The 18822-nt window shown below is 36.4% G+C and overlaps 1 protein-coding gene and 1 gene segment (V, D, J or C); both read right to left on the reverse strand.

Moving 5' to 3' along the window:
* LOC309705082 (uncharacterized protein) overlaps positions 1–18822 on the reverse strand; it is a 143005-nt gene that overhangs the window by 33861 nt on the left and 90322 nt on the right. Inside the window, exon 3 of one of the 11 annotated variants that reach the window (XM_082530645.1) lies at positions 343–408. The exons of the other annotated variants lie outside the window; for them this stretch is intronic. Coding sequence (XP_082386771.1) covers positions 343–408 — 66 coding nt within the window. The remainder of the gene's footprint in view (positions 1–342; positions 409–18822) is intronic. 11 annotated transcript variants of the gene reach the window in all.
* On the reverse strand, positions 4148–9159 carry LOC309705084 (Ig gamma-2C chain C region-like). The segment is given in 6 exons: positions 8922–9159; positions 6723–7031; positions 6023–6067; positions 5314–5643; positions 4752–4885; positions 4148–4344 (listed from the first exon to the last, which is right to left on the reverse strand).

An 18822-nucleotide genomic window follows, 5' to 3' on the forward strand; every position in this document is an offset into this window, starting at 1 on the left:
GAGCGGATCATTTTGTTTAATAAAGGCCAGCGTGAAGACAATTACCTTCTCTAAATGTTCAATAGAAAAACATTTCAAGTGCCCGAGTCCTTCCCTGCAACATTGCTTTGGAGGCAGTTGGTTCATCAGGATCCCCCGATAGAATTATACGTTTACTTTTCTGTTATTCAACACATAAATTAGAACATTATTTTAAATGTAGAATATGAGAAGAACTTATTAGTAAAGTATTGCGTAAAGTTGTTAAATGTCCTTTCACAGTGTTGATGGCAAATTCTTACAAACCACAATAAATTTGATCCAACTTCAGCAGTGATCTCTGAAATGAGATGGTATTCTTACCTGATGAAACAGTGACTGTTGTCCCCTTTCCCCAATAGTCAAAAACACCGTAGCACAGTATAGAATCTAGTTCTTTCATGATATCAAAAGGCTAATCTATTCATGATATGGAGAAAGTCTAAATAGAACCTTTTCTTAATCCCACTAGATTAAAATCCTATTAAATCACCCAATTATACCCATTTTGACATTATCACGTTTGAGAATATTTTTACAATAAATGTACTTTAACACAATAACTGTATTTTGAAGTAAACCTTCACTGAATGGGAAGTTATATTATATCTTGTAAAATGAATTTCTCTATCCGAAACATATCCTATGCAGATTTTAGATAGGACAGGTCTTACCTGATGACATTTTTATCTTGATGCCATTTTCTTAGTAGCCTAAACCTCCCCATACGGAAAAGAAATAGTAAAAACTTATATGTGATTACTCATGAAAGTGGCCACTTTCATGAGTAAATCATATAAGGCTTACATGATTTACTCATGAAAGTGGCCACTTTTGCATTACTTTCATACATTGTTTTAGTAAGTATCCAAAACATACAAGTTTCATTATATAATTTTTCAAGGGATCTTATATCTGTTTTCACTCTTATATGCTTTTCATACAAGTTTCACACAAGAGAGATACAAACTTTATAAGATTTATATATATCTTTTCCATATGGGTCATTTGTGACAGTTAACCGAGTCTTGTCTTATTTCTTACAAAAATTAATCACTATGACATTCTGATTTCGGTCTCAGAGAAAATTAAAATAAGTTTAAAACACTTACTTCTTGATATAGCTATAACTAACATCAATAAATTAAGTCCAGTTTTTTACAAGTTCTTTGCTCTTTTGGCTACAAAGTGTTCCAATAATGACTTGCTTTGCTGAGTTTATCCCAATAGATGAATCAACATTGTACTAGTCTTGGATAAAAATAAAAAATTCTGTCTTTAGTGAAAAATACATCAATTCATTCCTGACATGACGGTGACCATTGTGCCCTTTCCCCCAGTAGTCAAAAGCGTAGTCACAGTCTAACAAGTTATTCACCACTTCATACAAAAACAGACTTTCCATCTTGGCATACTTGGTTTTCTTCATGTTGTTTGTGCAAATTGAGATTCAAAAGACTGAATTAAACCTGTTTTTCACCACCAAGTGTTTAAACTGAGTCTTCAAATGACCTCACACTCGACTTGCAGTATTTTACAAATACAGTGGGAATACACTGTACACTAACACACTGTTTCTTCGGAAAATATCAAAGTTTTTAACTCAAAATCTTAAGATTAAGGACATATTTCAACTGCCTTACCTGTTGTGACTGTAACCATTGTACCTTTCCCCCAGTAGTCAAAAGCCCAGTTATCACAGTTGAGTCTTTTGCACCTCTCACAAAAACTAACTTCTCGGATATCCTGTTAAATTGTAAAGTTTTTCTGACTTCGGAAATAATTAGAACCACTCTAAACTTAATAATTGTGTACATAGTTATGTTTCAATTAAATTAAAGGTCACAAAGTTTTTAATCACCAGAGTTAAAATTATGACTACAGATTGTAGACTTGTGATACGCTAGAAATTAAAGCACTGCATGGTTTTCACAGTGTTTTTGAACTTAAATGTCAACATTAAAGAAAAAGAAATTAGATCCCTTTACCTGGTTGTGGCTTATCCCCAGTAGTCCAAAACAGTGTCTAGTATAAAATCTCAAAAATATGCAACATACAAAAAACAACCACGCTGAAGTTCTAAATGTGTCAAATTAAACTGTGAAAGTCAAACATTTTTAATATGAACAATACAGAAAGCTTGTCTTACCTGTTGTGACGGTGACCATTGTTCCTTTTCCCCAGTAATGAAAAGCAGAATTACAGTGTAATATCTCGATAAATCCAACAAAATCTTTCATAGAAAGAAAAAAAAATGTGTGCAAAAATCTTTTGTCACCTTATATATGATTACACTAAACTGATAAATAATAAATAAACCGGTCATTTACACAGATGTTTTATTTTTCCTTGCATGTCAAATTAAGCATAAAGTATAACAAAGATTTAATTTCATATCAACCTGTCAAATGTAGACTTGTTCTCACTCAAAATAGATCGGATTGTTATTTACCAAAGGTTATTCTGACTTGTGTTCCTTTCCCCCTGTAGTCAAAGTAGCTAGCATAGCCATAGCTGTCACAGTGATCTGTTACAATCTGCTCTAATATAAACGCTTATTAACTTAAATAAAGGAAGTGTACATGTTTCTCTGAAAAAGCAGTTCCCTCTGTGCCATTTATTAGCAGTTTCCTTTGGGAGATCAGTTTCCTCTGGTTTGGCTTTTGTAAAATTATGCTTCTTGCCAGCGTCCTCTTTTTTAGAGCCTCCTGTTAATCCCAACTTTTATAGAAAATAACCAGCAGAAGTTATATAGTGCTTTTTCAAATTAAAAAATTTACAAATTCTTCCTACTCATGGTGAAATTACATTTTATTACTGGAGTATCTATTATCAACACTAATGACATCTTTTTGCCTTTGCCTTGGTATCTTAAAAAGGGTTAGGGTTACAGTTACTTAAACACCCTCTAGACCATAGGTGTCAAACTCTGGCCCGCGGGCCAAGTTTGGCCCGCAGCCTAATTACATTTGGCCCGCGAAGCCATACCAAATTACTATCAGAGCTGGCCTACTGGTATTATACAGCTAATATATATATTGTTTAGTATTAAGCTTTTCTTGTTCCAAATTCATTTTTTTAGCAAAATGTGTTTGAGTCCATAAGAAAAGATTCATTCTTATATCTGGAGGAATAAATATATTTCAATAAATATTAACGTTAGCCCGCGACTTTGTTCCAGTTTTGAATTTTGGCCCACTGTGTATTTGAGTTTGACACCCCAGCTCTAGACTATATGACCAAGAAATTTAGGTTGAAATTATTTTTAGTAACACATGTAAATACATGCTTCTTTCACCTTATGGTTCTCAGCTCTTACTCCGTGACTCCATTCACTTGGGTCCATTTGTGTTTGAGTGGCATAAATATGTCATTAGAAATTGAATACGAGTTGTCCCTTGAGTAGACCTTATGTGAAAAGTTTATTAGAAACAACTACTTTGTCTTCACTTGGTGTCTAAGGTGTCTACAGCTTTCTGATTATTCATCAATAATTACGTTTCTCGGCCTTCATCCCACGATGCAGATGTCACCCTAAAGAAGCAGAGAAGCAACTCTATAAAGACTGTTTTTAGAAACTGAAAACTATCATGCCTTAACTGATAAGAGAAATTTGTAAGTGTGAATCAAATATGCTATGGATATGTAAATATACAGTAAGCTGCCAGATGAGTATGTTGTTTTTCAGGGAAATTCATTCACGGTTGTAATGGTTGGTGCACAGTTGTAATTGTGCAGGTTTGGCCCCAGGGGTGCACCAGGAAACTCAAAACCTCAAAGCTCTAACTGATAACAGAGGTTTACGGTACATTGACTTCAGATGTTGTTGTGCTATTCTTAGAAACTTTGAGAAATAATAGAGCAACATCAAAAATGCTTTCGATATTTATTACATCCTCACATTCATATTCTGTTTAATATTTCAGGTGCCAAATATTTCTTACTGAATCTTATTAATGTAACTGTAATGTAATGAAGTATTTACAGAAGTGAAATGACCATTGTAGTGTTTCTTCTTTTCGTTTTTTTTTTTTTTTTTAATTTCCTTGAGCAGTTCATTTGGTTGTTTACTGAGAATTAATGTAACAACAGAATCCATAGCAGAAAAATAGTAATATCAATATCAGAATGCAGTATAATATGCAGTTTCATTTTATTGATCTATTTTACACATTTTACAGATGTGTTAATTGACTATTTATATATGACAGGCATTTAATATAACAAATAAATGATTGTGTGCATAAAAAGAAAATGAAAAACATTTTAAAAATAGCGTAGAAATGAAGCGCACCCATTCCATCCCATTCGTTATGATCTCTTTATCTGCAAAAAGAAAACATCAGAAAGTTTAAAAAAGTCTCTTAATAAGAGCAATTTCAATTTTTATTTTACCCATTTACACAATTTAAATTTACATCCTAATGTTATTTATTCCAGGAGATAGTTCTGGAAGATTATATTATGGAAATTAAAGGCTATAATTTCTCAAATAAACTAATGTCTTTTTTTTTATTCTTTAAGAAGCTAAATAATTGTATAATTTACATTATAAAAGGTGTACTTTTCAAGTGCAAACAGAACATTAAAATTCCTGATTAAAAAAAAAAAGATATTTAAGTGCTCTTTAGAGTTCCCATTTACTGCATTTTCTTGTGACTGGGTTTATCCTACATTACAACTCACAGACTTCAATAAAACTGAAATGCAGAAAATGTAAATTGCATGTTTACCTTAAGAAGGCTGATAATAATGCTATAGAAGAGAGAGAATATGAAAAGGAATATGAAGGAGGAAGCTGTGGACCACAGGCTGCCAAAATCGTCTTCAGCGGTGATATCATCCCAACTCAGATCACAAAAATCATCTAAGAAGTGGAAGATACATTACACTTGGTTAGAGGAGATCTATGTGCATCTGTTTTCATTTGTTTTTTTAGGGTAATGTGATTTTCCTCTTTGTTACTAGTGTTAATGGAAAAGTGAAAAAAAGGAACAGTTTATGTGTATGTCTGCTTTTTGATGTTGTTTCAAGCTATTCATGTACACATATACCAAAGAGTTTCCATGCAACATTTATTTCAAACAGACAGCACACATAAAAGCAACTGGACACTGTGACTCACACAGGCTGAACAACAACATGATGAAAACAAAACAAACATTTTGTCTCACAGTGACTGACATCACAAGTGCACAGGTTTTCATATAGAAAACTCTCACAGACAAAGAATGACACAAGCACAAAATATCATATTTAAACCTTAGTAGTTACAGTCACATTCTATGGAATTACCATGGGCACTGGACACTGTTTTAAAAATAGGTTTAGGTCTGACTCCGACACGGCAGGTGAACTCTTTGGTTGGATTTTTTTTGTCCCAGTTTGCCTTACTGGTGGTGTAAAGACTCATACTTCGCCATTTCTGGTCATTTTTGCTCTGCAGTGGAGGGACGTCGGTGGCTGTAACATAAGGTCCTTGTGTCTGTTCAGACATTTCTGACCATTCGATTTTATACGTCTCATCCACAGTACTGGTGACCAGACACACCAGAGTGATTTTATCTTCAGACTGAAACTGGTTAGTGTGCAGCTGTGGGGGGATGTAGACTGCTACTGTTGGCTCTGTCCCATCAGAAAGAGATAGTCAGTTAAACAGAGATTTATGTTCAAGTTTAAAGTGAAGACACTGAGTTCAAATGTATATATGTAGACAGACAGAAAGGTGTGTGTGTGTATGTGTGTGAATTTAACATACTGTTTGTCAGATCTGTAGTTGGTGAAACATCAAAATTATTTAAAAGAAACTACTACTTTCATAATATGTTATACCACTAACACTTTAATGTCAATACAAGAAAACTAAAATAAACTAATAAAATCAATCATATATGCATATATATGCATAAGGCTCACCTGCTTTTATGGGTTTACCTTGTTTTATTAAAGAATTAAAGTGTTTTGTTTTTTTCAAAAACAACAACAACAGCTATGAGTTACTCACCTCCTTTGTTGTTTTGGTTAGTATTGTTCACCGGCTCAGACGCCTCTGCAATACAAAGACATGCACACATGTATGTATGCAAAAGCAGTATACAGAAGTATACAGAAGTTGAGGGAAACTGTGATACTGTGTTCCTACTGTATCGATTTAGTTAGATTAAAGTAGTAACAAAATAAAATGACTGAGCATTCTATTTATAAATTTAGAAAAATGTAAGAATAAGTCGTGCTATTTAATAAGGCAAAATATTTGCTTTTATGTTGGTTATTTGGCACAAACAGCATATTTATATATAGTATTTTTTTAAAGGTTGAAACAATAATTCCTCGGTATGTTATTTTGTCAATGTTAGCAGTTCAAAATGGCCTTATTACTGCTTCCACTACCAAAAACATCAAAACCAATAAAATAGAGAACTAAAGAGAGCTAACTTGTGTTCTTATCAGAGGTAGCAATCACTAGGTGTAGCTCAGTAATAATTTAAGAGTAATTGTAATTACTGATCTGAAAACAACTAACAAAAAAAGAACAACTTGAAAAAGGTTACTGAATTTGATAATGCATTACACATCAGTTCAATTCTAATTTTTGTAAAAGTTTAAATTCATTCAAATTGTTTAACTTTGGAATATATTATCAATGCTGTCATGTGGTAATTGTAAATAATGCTCAGAAAATAACTAACACAAATGTGACTTACCATCAGGCTTACGTGGTTTTGTGATAGGAGCCTGTGCAATTCCAGCAGTGTGGTTTACAGCACATTGAAAATTCTGTCGTCCATCCCAGTCCTGTCTCCTCACTCGGATTTGACTGACTCCAGTATAAACATTGCCTTTTTGTACTGCAGGGTACTGGATGAAGTCTGTCAAGGGATTGTTGTCGTTGCTCCATGAGAAAGTCACTGCAGGAGGGTTAAAGCCAGTGGCAAGGCAGCCAAGAGTGACCATATCTCCACTTTCAGAACCACATGGTACCAGAGGAAACACAGTGGGTGCAGTTGAAGTGTCTAAGAAAGGGGAGACAACACTAATTAAGATACCGGAATAGAAATACAATAATATACCACACATTTTCTCTTAGAAATGATTAAAGAGAAAACACATGAGAGGACCATTTTGTTTAATAAAGGCCAGCGTGAAGACATTGCCTTTTCTAAATGTTCAATACAAAAACATTTCAAGTGCCTGAATCCTTCCGTGCAACATTTTTTTAGAGGCAGTTTGTTCATCATCATCATCTGTTATTCAACACATAAATTAGAACATTATTTTAAATGTAGAACATGAACAGAAATCATTAGAAAAGCATAGTGTAAAGTTGTTAAATGTCCTTTCACAGTGTTGATGGCAAATTCTTACAAAAACACAAAAAATTTGATCCAACTTAAGCAGTGATCGCTGAAATGAGATGGTAATCTTACCTGATGAAACAGTGACTGTTGTCCCCTTTCCCCAATAGTCAAAAACACCGTAGCACAGTATAGAATCTAGTTCTTTCATGATATCAAAAGGCTAATCTATTCATAATATGGAAAAAGTCTAATTCAACATTAATTTTATTCCCACTAGATTGAAATCTTATTAAGTCACCAAATTATACCCATTTTGACATTATCACGTTTAAGAATATTTCTCACATAATGTGAAGTTATATTATAACTTGTAAAATGAATTTCTCTGTCCGAAACATATCCTATGCAGATTTTAAATAGGACAAGTCTTACCTGATGACATTTTTATCTTGATGCCATTTTCTTATGAGTCAAAAGCTCATTTGTGACAGTTACTTCTTACACAAATTAATTACTATGACATTCCAATTTTGTCTCAGAGAAAAATAAAATAAGTTTAAAACACTCACTTCTTGATATAGTTATAACTAATATAAATAAATTATGTTGTTGTTGTTGTTGGTTTTTTTTTTTTTTTTTTTACAAATTCTTTGCTCTTTTGGCTACAAAGTGTTCCAATAATGACTTGCTTTGCTGAATTTATCCCAATAGATGTATTGTCGTAGTTGATAAAAAAAATTCTGTCTTTAGTGAAAAATACATCAATTCATACCTGACGTGACGGTGACCTTTGTGCCTTTTCCCCAGTAGTCAAAAGCGTAGTCACAGTCTAACAAGTCATTCACCACTTCATACAAAAACAGACTTTCCATCTTGGCATACTTGGTTTTCTTCATGTTGTTTGTGCAAATTAAGACTCAAAAGACTGAATTAAACCTGTTTTTCACCACCAAGTCTTCAAATTACCTCACATTCGACTTGCAGTATTTTACAAATACAGTGGGAATACACTGTACACTAACACACTGTTTCTTCGGAAAATATCAAAGTTTTTAACTCAAAATCTTAAGATTAAGGACATATTCCAAGTGCCTTACCTGTTGTGACTGTAACCATTGTACCTTTCCCCCAGTAGTCGAAAGCCCAGTTATCACAGTTAACGGAGTCGTTTGCACCTCTCACAAAAACTAACTTCTCAGATATCCTGTTAATTTGTAACATTTTTCTGACATTTGAAATAACTAGAACCACTCTAAACTCAATAATTGTTTACATAGTTATGCTCCAATTAAATTAAAGGTCACAAAGTTTTTAATCACCAGAGTTAAAATCATGGCTACAGACTATAGCCTTGCAATAAACCAGAAATTAAAGCACTGCATGGTTTTCACAGTGTTTTTGAACTTAAATGTCAACATTAAAGAAAAAGAAATCAGATCCCTTTACCTGGTTGTGGCTTATCCCCAGTAGTCCAAAACAGTGTCTAGTATAAAATCTCAAAAATATGCAACATGCAAAAAACAACCACACTGAACTTTTAAATATGTCAAATTAAACTGTGAAAGTTTAACCTTTTTAATAAGGAGAATATGAAGCGTGTCTTACTTGTTGTGACAGTGACCATTGTTCCTTTTCCCCAGTAGTCAAAGTAGTCACAGTGACAGATTTCAATTGTACTTCAGTGCAAAAATATTTTTTCACGTGATTACACTAACCTAATAAACTGGATAAATCTGTTATTTACACAGATGTTTTACTTTACCGCCAATGTCAATTAAGCACACATTGTAACCAATTTTTCATTAACTGACAAATACAGAATTGTGCTCACTCAAAACAGATTAGATTGTTACTTACCAGAAGTTACTGTGACTTGTGTTCCTTTCCCCCAGTAGTCAAAGTAGCCATAGCCATCACAGTGATCTGTTACAGTCTGCTTGTAATACAAATACTTTTTTAATTTAAACCAAGGAAGTATGAAAAAGTAGTTCCCTCTGTGCCTTTTATAAGCAATGTCCTTTGAGACATCTATTTCCTGTGGTTTGGCTTCTATAAAATTAGGTATATGCCAACTTCCTCTTGTTAACTGCAGTATGTATAGCAAACCAGCAGCAGAAGTTAATTATTCATTTTCAAATAGATCTAATCTAATATCTAATCTATTTAATGTATTAATGTCCTAAAAATAGGTAAACACCCTTTGGACTATGGAACCAATAATTTTAAAGGCTGAAATTACTTATGGTACCAAACATTCTTAGTACTTTATAGATATATCACACAGTCACAATGTTTAGTGCATAGTTGTGAATATTCAGTCAGCTTGCTTAATTAATTTCATAACCCCTAACATCAGTGTTAGTCTGTCTTTCTGCATCCACTCGGGTCCTTTTGTGTTTCAGTGGTCTAAATAAGTCATCAGAGAATGAATGCAAGACTATACTTAGACCCATACAGGCCTGCCAGTTTTTTTTGTTTTGTTTTTTTTGTTGTTTTTTTACCTTGAGGACTTTTCCATGCATCAATACATTACAATACACCAAATACCAGAGTCCTTCAGGCAGACCTCATGTCAAAAGTATAACAGAAACAACTACTTGGTGTTCACTTGATTTGTATGGTGTTTGACGCTATCTGATTATTTCCTAAAAGTTGATTCTGTTCAACTGGACCTAGGGTTTTTAATGGGGAAAATGTTTCATCACTCAATGTTTCATCACTCGCCTGAAGGAGTCACTTGGAAACTGTTACGTCCAGATGAACCAACTTTCGAGGATTTCCTTAGCTTAGGTATCCTGGCCTTAATCCCACTGGCAGGATTGTTGACTTGTTTTGTATGAATGCATGTGTCAGGTATACATATTAATACTCGAGGATCTGTGTCACAGTCCTGGTACGGATTGACCCAACATTTGGAGTTTTTTATGTCTTGGTTTATTTTTGAATGATGGATTGTTCTTTATGTTTCTCTGGTTTGTTGGGTTTTATGATGAATCTGTGTTTCAGTTATTTTGGTGTGTCTTTGCATTATGGATTGTTTTCTTATTCTCTTGTAGGGCTTGTGATGGTGATGATGATGATGATGATTATTAGTTTCATGTTTCTGTTTATCCGTGTTTAAGGATTTGTTGTTGCATGTATTGTTTGAGTTGCATGTGTTATATTCTGTCTGCGTCTTTGTTTAGTGTTTTCTTATTTCCTGTTTTATTGTGAAGGTCTATGTCTCATGTGAGTGTGTTCAGTTCTACTGCTCCCCTGTCTTGTTAGTCCAATTTCTCCCAGCTGTGTCTCCCTCCTGTTGCCCATTCCCTGATTACCACCCTGTGTATATTAGCCCTGTGTTTTCCTGTGCTCAGTGTTGTGTTGTACTTTCAGATCCTGCCTGTGTGGTCCAGTTTGCGGTTTCATGGGTTGGTTTCTGTTTTTGCTTGGTGCCAGCAATAAAGCTGTGGTCTTCAGTTACATTTCCGTCTCAGAGTCCTGCATTTGGATCCACATCTCTACCTGCCCGCACACAGAGTCCCGACAATCTGATCAGAAGTTGTATAGTGAGTACAAAAAGGTGTGAGATACAATCGGTGTCATGATGCCAGCTATTTTTGTGCATCTGGTTGAGATCGTTGAAAATATCCTTCACATGGTAGCAACATAATTCTGCCAAAAGCGAGTGAGTAGTGAGTAACAGCAAAACATATCTGTTAATTTGCAGGAGGGAACATGGCATTGGTTGCAATTATCAGATGCAGGATTGCATTTCTGAAGTGTGGATTTTGAAGATCCCAGCTGCCTTTTTTCACCATAAGAAGTCCAAAATAGTTTGATCAGTTGTTTTGAAAAAATTCTTTGGCAAGAAAAATGGAAGAGGAATTTGGGTAAAATGTTCATTTTTAACTGCACTGATTATTCTGATAAACAAGAGATGTACACTTCCCAATCTTTGGAGGTCCTGTTTAATTTTAGACATTAAAGGCAAGAAATTAACAGCGAAAAGAGTATTCAATGTTCTGGTTGCATTGATCCCTAGATCCCTCTATAGTCAGAGAATGAACCAAATCTCTGAAAAGCAGATAAAATTGATGATATGAAGAGAACAGGACTTGAGACATAACTCATCAGCATAAAGTGATAACTTAACTTCATAACTTAAATTCAGCTAAAAATAAAGGAGAACCTCAGAAAAATTGACAGAGGTTCTATAGCAAGTGCGAACAATAGAGGGGATGATGGACGTCCTTGTCTGGAGCCTTAGGAAAGTCTAAAAAAGATGGATTTAATACCATTGGTAAAGATCTTCAGTCTGTCCATCCTCTCCTGCGCTCTCTCCTCTCCTAAATCCAAAAGTTTTCACAGCAGAAAACGAGAGGAATTCCATCTGGACGTTACAGGTTTGGTACAGCATGAGGGTTAACAAATTCGTATTCTTATGAATATGATGTGTAAATTGATTTATTCTTGTACCTCCATCCCACAGTGGCAAATTCTTCACCCCAGTGAAGGTGGTGATCATTTTCTCCTCATTTTAATAAATTGAGCCATTCGGTCTTTGGTCCCAAAACACATCACTAAAAGGTTAATTAGCTGTATGTAAGCAGCAATACATGGAAAAACACAGGATCCACCATACAAGCTATTTTATGATTATGAAAAAAAAAAAATGTCTATGCAGATGCCCACACTACAACCACTATAAAAATTTAACTTTTGTACCACCAGATTTTCATATACTTAAATTTGAAAGTGTTTTCCTCTCCCGCTTCAACCACCATCGTTATCAGAAAAAAAAAATCTTCTGTATGGCCCACAATGAATCCTGAGATATGGTAGGACACGAAGGATACACCAGACCCATCCTTGAAATTCGGGGAAAATAAGGACTCATTTGTCACCACATCTGGAGGACTATTCGAATTTGGACAGCCTTCGTCGCATTGCTCTGACGTCATTACCTCCAAATATGGCATTTGAAGCATCCTTCCCTTGAATTTGGACACAGCCTTAGTCTGTGTGTTGTTTTTCATTCGGTATCAGGTCATCTGTTGTTTTTACCATGTTTCCAAGTTTCATGTCCAGGTTTGTTCAAGTTCATGTCAGGGTTCTTCATGTTGTTTTTTTAGTTCTCCCAGTTTAGGGGCCCGTTCTTCGTACGTCGCTTACTACATCCAAGATCAAATGACACATCCAAGATCAAATCATCGCGCTAACCGTGAGCTCGCTAATCCGGTTCCCCGAACACACCTGCTGTTGACGATTACTACAGCTGGACGCAGTAATGTGACATCACTGGGTGTCGTAAAAGGGGCTACGCATCGATAGTAGAAACATTGATCGGCAACCCTCTGATTGGTCGGCGAAAATGTCGAAGGAGCGTGCTCGGCTCGGTATTTTTCGGCAGCAGAGCAAGAACTCCTGAGTGAGGGATTTCAGGAGTTTCAGAGTTTAATCAGAACGCAAGGGAACACTGCAAAGGCTGCAAAAGCAAGGAGAGAGGGCTGGCAGAAAGTTGCTGACAAATTAAACTCGTAAGTAATTTAATAATAATAATAATAATATATTGGATTTATATAGCGCTTTTCAAGGCACCCAAAGCGCTTTACAATGCCACTATTCATTCACTCTCACATTCACACACTGGTGGAGGCAGCTACGGTTGTAGCCACAGCTGCCCTGGGGCAGACTGACAGAAGCGAGGCTGCCATATCGCGCCATCGGCCCCTCTGGCCAACACCAGTAGGCGGTAGGGTAGATTTATCATATCACACTATATTATCCAATATTATATTACATTATATTATATTGTTATATTATATCCTCTTTCACATTAGAGCCACAACAGGACCCACTAGAACATGGGAACAAGTAAAAGTGAAATATAAGAATATTCTATAGAATGGTAATATTTATCACTTATATTGCTTTTCGTCTCTTGGAAAGAGACCCTGAAATAATCTGTTTGTTTGTTTATAACAGCAACCAAGAAAAGGGCAGAGCAAAAAAAAGACAGGTGGTGGTCCTGCACCCCCTCGTCAACAAGTTGGTTAAGTAAATAATACCCTCACGGGAAGATATCTCTCAATGAGCACACTGTCGCGCTGAGCTAAAGGATCCTGTCTGTCCCGCAATATATGCTGAATTCTGAGGACTCTCCTTATCAATCTTGCACCTTCCGCAATGGGTTGCTCGCGTAAACGGACAGGACATGGCTGCGACAGGCTTCCCAAATCCACCTTGACTTTTATAGCCGTGGTCTCTCATCTTGATTACACGAAGTAATTTACAATTACTACTCTGAAATATGAATTACATCTGTAATAATAATAATACATGTAATAGAATGTTAATAGTACATTTCCCTTTTTTAGGAAATGACCTGTATGTATCTGTGTGACATCAATAAAAGGATCAAGTGCTGCATTATCTTCAGTTACACTGATGTTATTTATTTATCGCTGTTGCTTTCGTATAAATGAAGCGGACATACCTGCGTGGCCGCGATCTAATCCTGTTTACATAAAGTAAACCTGCTCCCGAGCAGGTTTACGCTTACGGCTCTGTTGCTATGACAGCAAGTCCCGGATGAGCTTCGGGGAACCGACTGATCCAGGATCACGCGAAATCGTCAACAATCTAATCCGGCTAACCTACTTAGCGAGGTACGAAGAACGGGCCCTAGGTTAATGTTTAGCTTTGCATCAGTTTGACTTTTCTTTTGTTTGCACCTTTTTCATCAGTCTTATTGAACGGCTCGCCTTTTGTTAATATCAAGTTTTGTTCTACGTTCATTTGTCTTCATTTGGGTCTACTATTCACAATTCATAGTCTGCTTCGGCACACTGTGACAGAGGAGATGTATCCATGAAATTAATACATTTCCCAGCCCAAATTTACTTTCTCAGCGTCTACTGAGATCACTACTACTACTTTAGAGTAGATGATGTTTAAGAGTACAGAGATGAAGAAATAGTTGCCTCACAGGAGCAAATCTAGTTTGCTTCTGTGAAACAATAGTTTGTGCAATATTTTCCAGACAACATGCCAAAGCTTTAGCAATGATCTTAGCATTCACATCATTAAGAAGAGAGGTCTCTAAGATGCAAAGATTTGTCCTAATCCTTTTTTTTTTTTTTTTTTTTTTTAAGAGACTTATTGAGGCTTGTGTTAGAGTAGGGGGGGAGTGTCATTTTGTAATGATTCCTTACATACCGCAAGCAGTAATGGGGGCAGATTATCCTGACATTTTTTTAAAGACTTCAACAGGGAATCTGTTTTTAGCAGCATCTGAGTTTATCGCAGGGAAATTGAGGGTGTCTAGAAATTAACTTATTGCAGTGGAGTCAGATGGAGATTCAGATTGATATAAAGACGAATAAAATGAGTGAAAATACAGTGGAATACCTATGCAATGTTCCTGATGAATCTTTTATCTGAGGAATTATATGTGAGGATGATCATGAAAGAAGTCTCTCTGCATCCCTAGTGGGATAAGATCAAATTTAGTCTGTAAATCACCTTGTGTTTAAGTCAACTAGGAGAGGGAAAAATAGCGATTTGTTTGTTCAGTTTAATAATATTAATACTGGATTCTTGAAGTTTTGCTTCATGGGACTTGTTTACGTGGGCAGAGGAGAAAATAATTAGTCCCTGTATGTCTGCTTTCAGTGATTCCAACAGTAATAATAATGGATTGGATTTATATAGCGCTTTTCAAGGCACCCAAAGCGCTTTACAATGCCACTATTCATTCACTCTTGCATTCACACACTGGTGGAGTAGTGAGCATGAGATTGGCTCCTTCATGTTCTGATTTATAGCAGTAAATAGCATCATCAATTTTAGCTGTGATGATAGAATGGGAGCATGAAATAATGTACTGATAACAATTAGGTGTCTGCCTTTCTTATCGGATATAACGTTTGAAGCTGAAAACTGGATTGACCTACCAATTAAAATAGCTACCCGGTGGCTTTAGAGTTAAAGTTTGAGTGGAACACCTCAGAAACCCAAGGACATTTAAGTCTGACCTGATCTTTGGTGTGCATGTGGGTTTCCTGCAAAAACACTAAGTCAGCTTTAAGACGTTATAAATGAACAAATATCCTTGATCTCTTAAGTGGGCTGTCCATGCTTTTAATGTTCCAGCTCAAACCTCAGACAAGACCCAAGTTGTGGAACATTTACATCAGTGGGCATATATTAGGGTTTTTATAGAAGGAAGAAAGAGATGGACTGAATGTGGACCACAACACCCCACCAGCAAAACACACCCTTTTAAACAGAACAACACCCCAATACCCCCAGCCCCTCACCACAGCTCTTACAATGACCCCAAACAATGGAGAACCCAGTGTAAACTCCACAACGAGTCAAATCCCTAGAACAAGTGATTACATTTTTTTTTGTATGTGTTTGTTTTTCTCACAGTACCATTCATTTGTTTATCTGAAGTAAGTAATTAGTATTAGCCACAAGTGTACCATATAGTCGGAAACAGAGAAAGGAGAACTGCAGAAAATATCCCTCTTCAAGTTCATATATGAAATGCTCACTCAGTTAATTTTGCAGGTGCTCATTTTCAGTACCAGCATCACCTGTCTTTCTTAGTTGAGTTTAGGTTTTTGCCTGTCTTTTATTATTGTGGTCACAATGCAGCACCGTAATGCAACGCTAGACTATCATGCTAAACAAATATCTTTAGGTTAAAACGTGTGTGTGTGTGTGTGTGTGTGTGATCACATAATCCATGCATTGATTTCAGTATGTTGTTTTCAGTATCTCTGTTACCATATAACTATTTTCTAAGAGACATATGTTTGAATGTGCTGCATGAAAAACGTTTATAATTGTGTCTGTGTGAGGGCTAAACATTTCATGCCTAAGACTCTACATGAGTTACAGTATATATGTTCAGTGCAGATAGATATATAGGTATACATGTCATACAAAAATCCACCGCAATGGCAATGTTCAAAGTTATGAAATGTATCGCAGTTATGCATATAAGAAGTGGCTACTATGGCATGACATATGACATTTTTATGTCATTGTTCACAAAACAATGAAGAACCATTAAGCAGCTATAGGTTGAAAGCAAAAGACAAAAGTAGACTATAGCATAAATATAAAATAAATAAAGGTAAACCCAGTTTGGTAGTATAGCATAGCATCTTTATTTATAACGCACTTTACATCCAACAATGTTGACCAAAGTGCTACAAATATAAAACAGAGGAAACAGTTTAAATTACATATAAAATATCTTAAAATTAAAAAAAATTATAATTAATAAGAAACATATTAAGAGACATCAACAAGTCCTGCTGTGCTAAAAGCCAAGGTAAATAAATGTTTTAAGACGTGATTTAAAAACAGATAAGGAAGGTGCCTGTCTAACATGTAAAGGCAACTCATTCCACAATTTTGGTGCTGCCACAGCAAACGCCCGATCCCCTCTGAGCTTACAATTAGTCCTGGGCACACTCAGGAGGAGCTGGTCTGCCGACCTGAGGGACCGGGGAGGTATGTATGGATGAAGAAGCTCAGAGAGGTACAGAGGGGCAGCATTGGACAAACATTTAAAAACAAATAAAAGCAGCTCAAAATGGATCCTAAAATGCACGGGCAGCCAATGAAGTGAATATAAAACTGGGGTGATATGCTCGTATCTACGAGTGCCAGTTAAAAGGTGTGCAGCAGCATTCTGGACTAACTGCAGTCGAAAAACAGAAGATCGACTCACCCCAAAATAAAGAGAATTACAGTAATCCAGCCGAACGGTTACAAAAGCGTGGATTACTGTTTCAAATTGCTGTCTCGTAAAAGAAAGTGCTTAATTTTGGCCAGTGGTCTCAGATGAAAGAAACTAGACCTTACAACCAACCCGATCTGGCTTTCAAGTTTAAGCTCAGGATCCATTTTAAAACCCAGATTAACAATCTCTGGTTTACAGAATGATTTCAGAAATTGCAAATCAACACACGGAACAGCAGTGGAGGCAGGTCTGAACACCATTACTTCAGTTTTAGAATCATTAAAACAAAGGAAGTTTAGCACCAACCACGACTTGACGTCCTCCAGACATGTTTGTAAACGATTTACAGACTACTAGGGATGGGTATCGTTTAGGTTTTATCCGATACCGGTGCCAAACCGGTACTTTGAAACGGTGCCGGTGCTCAAACGGTGCTCAAACCGGTGCTTAAAGAATGGAGAACACAAAATTGGTCCAAAAACCTCTCATGTTCAGCTGGTTTTTTGTAAAAAGATAACAATGTTAGCCTTTTCTGCAGCTATGGGGCATATATGGTATCACTCTTGGCTGGAAGCAGTGCTTAAACAATGGAAAAAAACACAAACTTTGTCCTAAACCTCTCATGTTTAACTGTTTTCCACTTTTTCTTTGGTCATTTTAGCCTTTTTGGCTTTTTGAAGGGAGTATCTGCCATCAAACAAGAGGACAGCTGCATGTAGCTATGATGATGTTTGCTAGTTCACCTTACATGCATTAATGTAATAACATGGTTAGCCTACTCAACGTAAATTACACACGAACAACATTAAGCTACTCACGCAGAGAAGAACGGCTGCTGCTGCCATCATGATCCGTCATCATTTCTGCTACACTGGCAGGGCTAGGGGCCAGGACTCTCCTCTTCGTGTTTTTGGGGGATGTTGCTAACTCCGGGTCCGATAACAGGCAACAACCGCAGTAAATGTGCTCGGTGTGAGGTCTCGCAGCAAGCTATCACACAGCGCATTTCTGGGCTTTTAAAAAAAAACGCTATGCGTCGCCAGGTGTTTCATCGGATTTGAGGTGTTACCTCCTTTGACAGTATCACAGTATCAGCTTAAAGCACCTGTTGCAGGCTGCTGAGTTTGCATATTTTGCTGTGAAGTACAGCCAGGCTTTTGACCGCTTCGCCTTGGGCATTTTTAATCTGTAGCTCTGCTCTAAAAGAACGTACGTACCTGGCCCCGCCTACTATCCTCGGAAACGTAAAATGATTGGCTAGAAGTGTATCACAGCTCAGGAAAAAAAAAGCACCGAAATGTGCGCTGCTTTTCGGTCTGGTTACTACCGTTTATGTCAGAACCGGTGCCATCATGGCACTGGACACCGGTACCCATCCCTACAGACGACCCATCTTTCTTTTTAAGAGGAACATAAATCTGGCAGTCATCTGCATAAGAGTGAAACGAGAGTCTGTGTTTTCTAAAAATTGAGCCCAATGGAAGTAAATAAAGTGAAAACAGGATAGGGCCCAGAATGGAACCCTGTGGTACTCCATGAGACAACGGAGCACGGGAGGACTCGCAGTTTCCTAAGCGAACTGAAAAGGTTCGGTTTGTTAAGTAAGACCTGAACCATTTCAGAGCCACACCTGTTATACTGACACACTGCTCCAAACGTGAGATTAAAATTTCATGGTCTAGTGTCAAATGCAGCAGTTAAATCGAGTAAAATAAGAATGACACTTTCACCAGAATCACGTGATAAAAATATATCATTAAA

The sequence above is a fragment of the Aulonocara stuartgranti genome (genome assembly GCF_965226115.1).
Source record: "Aulonocara stuartgranti genome assembly, chromosome: 4".
In the NCBI taxonomy this organism is placed as follows: domain Eukaryota; kingdom Metazoa; phylum Chordata; class Actinopteri; order Cichliformes; family Cichlidae; genus Aulonocara; species Aulonocara stuartgranti.